The 8,840-nt window shown below is 54.8% G+C and overlaps 1 protein-coding gene across 5 annotated transcripts; it reads right to left on the bottom strand.

The window, feature by feature from the left end:
* Positions 1–728: 728 nt before the first annotated feature.
* On the bottom strand, positions 729–8,323 carry Ing1 (inhibitor of growth family member 1). Of its 5 annotated transcripts, none has more exons than XM_075986152.1 (2): positions 8,020–8,323; positions 729–2,533 (listed from the first exon to the last, which is right to left on the bottom strand). In XM_075986152.1, exon 2 carries the CDS (start codon positions 2,385–2,387, stop codon positions 1,830–1,832), a length of 558 nt encoding a protein of 185 aa, XP_075842267.1. In that variant the 5' UTR covers positions 2,388–2,533; positions 8,020–8,323; the 3' UTR covers positions 729–1,829. The 5 variants fall into 5 exon arrangements, with proteins under 5 accessions (XP_075842267.1, XP_075842264.1, XP_075842266.1 ...); XM_075986149.1 differs by lacking the exon at positions 8,020–8,323 and adding an exon at positions 6,933–7,171; XM_075986151.1 differs by lacking the exon at positions 8,020–8,323 and adding an exon at positions 5,421–5,549.
* Positions 8,324–8,840: the final 517 nt, after the last annotated feature.

Here is an 8,840-nt window from a genome sequence, read left to right as displayed (position 1 = left end):
TTGCCTGTGTAAATGTAAGTTACCTCTTGCGTGCCCAGTGCCCATGAAGTCAGAAGGAGGCATTGGTTCCCATGAGCCATGTGGATGCTGGGAATCAAAACTGAGTTTTCTGTAAGAGCAAGTGCTCTTAATTGCTGAGCCGTTTCTCTGACCCCTTTTATGATATATTTTAGCTTTCTCCATCATTTATTAAGCTCTGGCTCAGTCGGATTTTTGTTGTTTTGAGACAGGGTTTCTCTTTGCAGCCCTGGCTGGCCTTGACCTCAGAGATCCGCCTGCCTCTGCCTCCCAGTGTTGGGATTAATGGTGTGTGCCAGCACTGCCAGGCTAGTAGATTTATTCCTAAAGGTTCTAATACTCTGCCAGAAAGTAACAGTGTCTGTGAGCATCGATGAACACAGGGCTAAAGTTTAAGGCATTACTGGCTGTGACACAGTGCTCACCCGGTAACTCTACAATGGAAAGACCAGAAACGAATTTATGCCCAGTCTAAGAAAAATTCTCAAAAGCCAACAAATAGCTACCGAACATACACTGCCAACGACAGGCGCCACAGTGACTCTACAGTGACCTGGCCCAGAGGCCCCACAGACGGATCAAGCAGTGTGCTCGTCACCCAGGGATGTGGGTAGCTAAGGACGCGTGCCATCGATGGGTGGCCAACGTCAGCTGTCAGCAGCGGTCTCTGCCAAGCAGCCACAGACAGCACATAAGGAAATAAGCATGGCTGTGTTCCAACGAGTCTTTATTTATAGACACTCAACTCTGAATTCATAGGACTTTCATGTATCGTGAAATGAGATTTCTCAAAGCACTTAGAAACACAGAGCCCATTCTTAGCTCACAGGCCATACACAACAGATGGTGGGGCTGACCTCTAGTACACAGTCACTTCCTAACCTCTGCTCTAAGTAGTTTTGACATTGATTTGCTGGCATGAACATAATGTCTACTTCCTTATTATGTGACATCAGTAATATACAACTTGCTTAAGGCTTTGTCTAAACTGCTGGTGTATAAATTTTTAAGACAAAAAAATTTAAAATTATTTATATGTTAAAATTAAATGCTAAAGAAACAAACTGGTCAAGTTTCATTTATTTCTTGACACAACATCTATACAGCTCACACACGCAGCAGGACGCGCACCTTGGCTTCACAACAGCACCAGGCTGCACTTCCGGTTATAATACAGCAGGGGCGGGGTGGCTGGGAAATGTACATTTATACACTTCATAAGTTAGAGGTGGCTACACTATGGCCTAGGGTAGCAGAGGCAAGACTTGGACCCACTGCCTGGACCACTCGTGTCTGACCTATTAAAATGTACCCAGTCATTAAAAATGGCCAGTTGGGGAATAGGCCATGTATAAAATGTCATGTAAAATTGACTCATTTACCCTTTTAAAAAATAATATTTAGACTTTAAACCTTTGACCAGCTTGTCATGTGGATATACACTGTGGTAGCGAGAAGCACTCTTGCTGCACTTCAGCAACCTGGTGAATTTTGTTTTTTTTTGTAAACCACAACATTTTTGTTAAAACAGCCAAATTAAATCTCTTCTTTATACATCTGTTATATTACTTCCAAGTCACTCCCCAACCCCCAAAACCAGTCTGACATTTGCTGCCATGTTTAATTGGAACCTCTTTGTAGTTTCTAAACTGCTGATCTGCAGCCCCAGTCTGGTTATGGGTACACCATGAAGACACAGGCTGTCTCCGCTGTCCCGAGAGGACCCCCCCATCTGACCGTCCTCGGACTTCCGCAAAGGCAGCGACACAAATACACCGGCGGGTCTGTTCTCACGTGTGAATGTCCACAAACTACCTGTTGTAAGCCCTTTCTTTCTTGGACTTTTCCAGGGCTTTGTCCATTGTTTTCTCGTTTTCCCCCCGACATTTGGGGCAGTACCACTTGCCCTTTGGTTTATGGTTGAGTCCCACGCAGGAGAAGTGGAACCACTCGATGGGGCACTCGTCGTTGTCACAGCCGATCATCTCTCCATAGGAGACCTGATTGCACAGACAGTACGTGGGCTCGTTGGGGTCGATGGGGAGGTCTGCGGGAGAGGCTTCCCTCTCTGCTTTGGCCTTGGAGCGTTTCTTCTTCTTTGAGGTTTTTGCTTTCTTCTCCTTGGGCGTTCCTGAGGTGATGTCATCATGGTCGTGATTATTAGATGCATTCTCTCGATTCTCGTTGTTTCGCTGCCTCCGGGACCGCTTGTTATTCGGCTTGTCTGCCTGAGTGATTGTCTCACTCTTTGACTTGTCCTGGCCGGCCTTGCCGCTGCTGCCAGTGCTGTCGCTGATGTCCTGGTGGGCTTCGAAGAGCTCCACATGACTGTCCACCTGCCTGGTGCGGTTCTCCACCAGCTCCACCATCTGACTGACGATCTGGATCTTCTCATCGCCCAGCTCCTGGCTGCGGATCAAGGCCCTCTGGATGCAGTGCAGCACCCGCCTCTTCTGGGTGCCGTCCGTCTCCCGCTTGAACTTCTCATAGTAGTCATCCAGCTCCTTCAGGATCTCTACAACAGAAATAGTCTGCGTTACACATCGCGAGGAACACTGGGAAAGAAGCCCGACACCAACTAAATCAAAAATCACAAGGGGCCCCAGTTCCCTGTGTAAAACTCTTGCCATGTGTGAGCCGTGGCTCCCACCTAGCAAAGCTGAGGTGATGAACAAAAAGTTCAAGCTTAGGTAAAGGGCTTCAGTCTCAACTGTTTCTTCCCCAATCCATTGTATTTTCACAATTCCTGTCCAAGTATCTCTGTAAGAACTTAAGAGCTTTTATTCTGTATTTCTTTATGTTCAGGTTTTGTTCTCCGTCTTACACGAGACAGAGTCTCACTGACTCTGGAGCGGGGAGTGAGCACCTGTCTCCACCTCCCCAGCTGGAATTGACAGGCACTTTTTACCTGTGTTCTGCGCATTTGAGATCAGGACTCCCCACCCCCTTGCATCTGAGCATCTCAATGTCTGTAATACTCTACAGAGAAGGCGTGTGGACCCTATGGCTTACAGACTGGGATTGCAGCAGAGGCCCTGTGTGTATCTGTCCTCTTGAACCACTCTGGCATGATGTTCTGTATTACTGAAAACTAGAACTCTTTGCTCAAGACAACCTTGCTTGAAAATCAAAGTGACAGATTTGACTTTACAACTTGTAATAATTAAATTTATGGCTTATAATACTGTTTTTTAAAACAGTCTCTTTGTGTAGCCTTGGGTGCCCTGGAATCTACAAAGATCTTCCTGACTATCTCTGAGTACTCAATATTACCATTCTGAGAACTAAACCCTAGTATTAAATTTAAGCCTTCTTAGGAAGGCTAAAAATAAGTCTATATGCTTATAAAATATCATTTGGCAAATGGAATTAGACAATTTCCCAAGAAATAAAAGCTGTTAAGAAGTCTAAGAATTCAGCTCAGTACAGCCCCTACTCCAGGACTCACGGCACTGCGGCAGAAGCGCGGGTGTGAGGCCAGCCTGGGCTACACACCCAGACCCTGTCTCAAGAACAAATAGCTTTCCCTTTGCAGACAGTCCCTAGAGCCTGGGTGTTTTCATGATTTGTCTTTGTGGTAACCCAGGGCCACAACGCAAGGAGGAATTTCTGCTTGAGGTGTAATGAGTATCAGCACTATTTTACAAGAAGTGCTGGAGATTGCTCTCATCCACAGCTCAGGTTTATAAGGCCACCAAAGCCTTAGACAAGTGCCAAACCTATCTTTGTGTGCTTATATCCAAGTATGGTGAGTCTCTTTGTCAAGCAGATAGAGATCCTTTGCACCGAGCATCAAATCAGTCCGACTAGGGGTGATAAGTAGGAAAGTAGGGGAATGGGTGGGCGTCTGTAAAGCTGACAGAGGGAAACCCTGCAAAGTGGGTGGCTGCAGCAGTGAGTGCTTCAAGACTACAAAGGATCTCAGGCCAAAGATGCCAGAGAGCGCTTCAAATGCCAGAAATGAGCAAATAAAATCGTTGGCCACTTTAAAAATAAGGGATTAGACAACTTAAACATTGTGCACCAAAGTCTAATTATATACATAGAAAGGTCCTTGAGCAATTTTCCTCAAATAGCAAATAGTACCAGATTTTTTTGAGACCCTTTTGCCATTTCTTAAGGCAACCACTGGAAATCAGAAGGGCTATCCAGAAACTCTGCTCTCTTTTCTCCTGACAGTGAACATAGGAACTCAGGCAGAGGTCAGCAGAGCTCTTTGAATTCCAGGCCAGTGTAGCTTATACAGGCCAGCCAGGAGTATATATGGAGACACTCTCTAAACAAACAAAAATAACAACAAAAATGCTACAAGACATCAACAAGGGCTGACACGGAAGTACCAGGGAAGGCTATGTTCAGGTTCTGGAGGATTCCAGGAAGAATCACAAGACATTATCCCACTGCAAAGGAGGATGAACAGTCCCAGTCTCCAAACAGACAAGTCAACTGATCTGACTTATCAAAAATAACCCAAAATATGCATTTTTTGGCATGATGGCACATACCTTAAATTCCAGATTCACAGGCATTAGAATTTTTAGGAGTTCCAGGTCAGCTAAGGCTACACAGTGAAACCTTATCAAAAAACAATAGTAAGTGAACAACAACCCAAATTTTGTATTATTTAAGTGGATTTAACTTAGGCTTAGCCAGTAGTCAGGTTTCTTTTCTTTGTTTGTAACCCAGCACGTATAATACCTTAGACAATCAAAGCTGGCATTGAGTTGCTGATCTTGCCTCCGACTGGATTACAGGCATGTGTCATCGCACTCAGCCATATTTCAAAAATAATGCTGGTATTTTATAGAAGAGCAATTCTATCCATCGCTAAATTAAATTTGAACAACTGCTTCTTTCAGCTTTAGGTGAAGCTTATGGAGAAAAATCCCATTAAAAACTTACCACAAATTTACTGTGGGCCCCACACAATAGCAGTTACCCTAAGCAAAGTAATCAATAAAACCACTGAAAGCAGCAGACAGGAACAATGCAGCTGAACTTCGGAGTGCTGCTGGACCGCCGTAAAGTACCAGCGGAGGTGAATAAACGGGCCCGCAGTATCATCTAGTCTGTCCTGTTCTCTAAAAGCTATTTTAACTTACATAAGGTAGTCTAAGTTTCTAATGAGACACTGCTTCCAAGGTATTTTTATAAAATTTGAAAAATGACTCAGGCAACAAGCTCTATGTACAAGGACCGAACCCTAAGTTCTTCCAGACTCTTCTACACCCGAAGCACTGGCGACCGTCAAAAAGCTCCACCTGCAATAGTAACTCTGAGCAAGCAAGGGCTTATTCTAAGGTCGGTCCACACGGCGCGGGAGTCGCGTCGGCCGGGCTCCAGGAGGACAGCACCCGAACACACAGACCCGCGACCCGACAGGACCCTCCCCGCTCACTCACACCTCCGGGAAATGCGACAAGTGGCCGGAGCTGCCCATGCGACGCTGGAGCCGAGAAGGAGATCGCAGCGGCCTCCCGGGGGCCATTGCCGCCACGGCCCCGCGGCCGGAAAGTGACCGCGATCCCGGCAGCCTATGAGACTCGCCAAGAGCGCTCCGCCCCGCCCCGAGGTCTCTGTGAATCGACGACGCTGAGGGCGGAGATACAGGAGGCAACCAATCAAACAGCAGGATCCGCGACAATGGCCCGCCCCAGCAGTGGCAGGAGCCAATCCGAGGCCAGAGGACGGGCGACCCGAAGACATTCAAATCAACTCGCCTCCTCCCTCCGCCCGGCCCTCTGCCACAGAGAATAGCAGGCAGCGGAAACACAGACCGGAGCGCGTCCCCGAGCCAGGCCCGCCCCCATGCAGGCCGTACCCCAATGACTGCGCAGCACACTGATAAGGACATTCCACGGGGGACGCTGCGACCAATCACAGGGCCGCAGAGGCGGAACGTCCCGCAATATGTTAATGACTCTCCTATAAACCGAGCTGCGAAGCTGCAGCTCGGACAGAGCGCGCAGGGGCGCTTTCCCCAGCAGTGCTCGGTATGTGGGCCAGAGTGTCGGCCTTCCACCTCCCCCAACTCTTCCGTTTCCCTGCTGCGCAGTTCTGTAAACAGGAGTAAACTCCGAGCGGCCATCCATGTCCAAAGCAGAGCCCCCTGACCTAGCAGCAAAGTTTCCCCAACAACCGAAAGGACCCGGCGGGCACGCAGGCTCCGCCTCTTCGCCACTCGGGGCAGTCAGGGTCTCCGGGAGGACTGCAGGTCTCTCACCTACCCCGCTCCTCTCGGGCCGGAGCCCCAGCTCGCGCCCACCGAACACAGCCCAGTCGTGCACCGACCTAGTCGACTACGATCCTCCCTTCCACCCTCTCCCTCCGCCAGGCACACCGCGCCGGCGCCCCTCGTAGTCGGGCCCCGGAGCCGGGTCCAGAGCCAAGGGAGGGCCCAGGCAGGCAGGGCCTGGGCGATCGCGCGACCCCGGGTCCGGACTGGCCAGTACTTTATGTAACACTCGGGTTCGGGACCGGGCGGGGGGCGGCGACTCTCCGGACCGGCACTCCAGATCGCGGGAGCCCGGCCCGCAGCCGCCTCTCCAACTGGGCGCCCGCGCCCTGCGGCCGCCGCGTCCGTAATGCACTCCACCTCGCGCGGCCGCCCGCGCCCCCTCCCCGAGGACGCGGCAGAGCCCCGCGCCCCCTCCCCCGCAGCACCGCCTCATCACTTCACTACAAAGAGCGCTTTGGTCGCGCAGCCTTGCAGCCAGCCGTTCGCGCTCCTTCCTCCTCCATGTCCCGGGGCTGGGCACACAAGGACCTCGGCGTCTCAAAGGCGCTCCAGACCTTTTGTTACTAGCCCTCCGAGGACGCCACCGGGAGCTCCAGCTCCTGCAGGACCGGCCAGCCTCGTCGCCGGGACCCGGGGATGGACGCGGCCGCCCCCGCCCATCCATCACCCGCCGTACCTTGGTATTTGGCGTCGATCTCCCGCATCAGCGAGACGTTCCTCTGCAGGTCGAAAGGCAGTGACTCGATGGAGTCCAGGTAATCCTCCACATAGTTCACCAGGTGGATCTGCTCCCCGTTGGCAGGACTCAACATGGTTCACCCCGGAGGTCCCCGGCGACTCGGCGGCTTTCCGCTTCCTCCACCCCCCGCCCCCCTCAAACAGCACTGCAAAATGCAAAAGCTCTCGCCCTCCCGCGCCCCCCCGCGCCACTTCGGCCGGGCCGGCCGGCGGCTACATCTGGCGCCCGCCGCGCAGCCTCCGGGGCCGCGGGGACCCCGGCGCCTGCAGGCGCGGGCCGCGGCGGCCGAGGCTCTGGCGCACGCCCCGCCGGCCGTGCAGGCCCCCTCCCGGGCGGCGGGCGGCGCGGGGGGCCGTGCGTACGAGCGCGCACACACCCAAAGGGGGCCGGCCACCGCCGCCCACCCGCCACCAGCGTGGAGAGCGGAGAAAGCGGGGCCGGCAGCGGGAAGGGCGCGCTCCGCCGCCCGCCTCGCCGCACTTGTCCAACGTGGAAAACCCAAATACCAGTTTCAAACACTTGGGAAACATTCAGCCCCGCGCGCAGCGCGCATGCGCTCCGCCACCCCCCTCCCTCCTCCTTTCGGAGGCGGCCCCGCCCCCACCGCATTCACGCCCCTCACCGTCCCGGGCCGGGGGGCGGCGGGGCAGCGAAAGCCGGCCCGCGCGAGGGCGTGGCCTGTCACTGTCACTGGGGGGCCAGGGTCGCGGAGGGGACAGGCGCGGGGCCGCGCGGGGCAGGGACGGCCGGCGACACGAAACTTTACTAGGAGTTTGGCACTCGGTGGCGGACCTACTGGGCGGAGCCGCACGCCGGCCAGGCACGGCGGGGAGGTGGCCCGCTCCTATAAGGACACTCCGGGGCCGGACGAGCCGCCACACCGCCGCTCTCCAGACCCGACTACTCAGAACACAGCCACCATCCTCCGGGCTGAACTGCATTCCCCCCGCCCCCGAGCGCGGTATAAATAGGGCCCCCGGACGGAACTGGCAATGGCAACAGCCAATCCCCTGGCGGCTCTTACCTCTGCGGCCAATCTGGACGAGAAGGAGGTGTGGTGGGGCCGGCAACGCCTCCCGCACGCCTAGTACTAGAGAGCTGTCCTCGGCGAGCAAGACCGAGCAGGCGGGTCCGAGGGAGGCGGAAGTGGGCGCGCATGCGCAGGGCTCGGGCAGGGGCTGCGGACCCGCGCGGGAGGGCCGCTCCCGAGGCACCGCGGGACCACCACTCCCAGCATCCTCGGCGGCTGCCCGCGCCTGCGCCGTCCTTCCTCGCCGTCCCTTTGTGTCGCCTCTCGGAGCTGAGTTTGGAATGGCCTGGAGACAAAGGGGCCCCCGAGGGGTGCTCTGTGCAGCTCGGAGGTCTACGGAGGGCGGGCTGGCCAGGGCAGCGCCCCGATCTTAGCCCTTGCCCTGCCGCCCCCAAGGCTGCCCGGGTCCTCACCATACTGAGGAGTCTGTGAGCACCCCGGGCGCACGCCCGCAGGTTACCACAGCCTTCGGATCCCCATCCCGCCCTTCCCCCATAGCCCCGGATTTAGGGCTTTCTGAAAAGCCCGGGCCGAGCGAGCGGTTGCCTAGGCGACGGGCTCCGGCGGTCCCGCCCCCTTCCGGCCTAGGTGCCGCCCCGGGGCGGAGTCTGGTCTGCGGTCGCCTAATTTCGCGCCTTTGCTTTGCTGCCTTCCCCCTGCCTTCCCCCTCCTCTAGAGTCCCAGGTCCTCAGTCTTGCTCTGCTGCCTGGGCGGTGCTCCCGGGTCCTCCCGCCGCTGTGTCCTCGTGTGCCGAGCGCTAATGACCGCTCTCCGCCTCGCCTGTTGGAATGTCCCCGCGGCGCCAGGTCAGCTCA

This window comes from Microtus pennsylvanicus, chromosome 9, assembly GCF_037038515.1.
Source record: "Microtus pennsylvanicus isolate mMicPen1 chromosome 9, mMicPen1.hap1, whole genome shotgun sequence".
In the NCBI taxonomy this organism is placed as follows: domain Eukaryota; kingdom Metazoa; phylum Chordata; class Mammalia; order Rodentia; family Cricetidae; genus Microtus; species Microtus pennsylvanicus.
Note: the sequence above shows the minus strand (reverse complement) of the source record. Positions and strands in the feature narration are given on the sequence as shown.

Coding starts and splice junctions, on each gene's coding strand:
- Ing1 (XM_075986149.1), bottom strand. CDS start 7,068: ATGTTGAGTCCTGCCAACGGGGAGCAGATCCACCTGGTGAACTATGTG. Junction 2,534..6,932: donor GATCGACGCCAAATACCAAG/GTACGGCGGGTG, acceptor TTTCTGTTGTAG/AGATCCTGAAGGAGCTGGAT.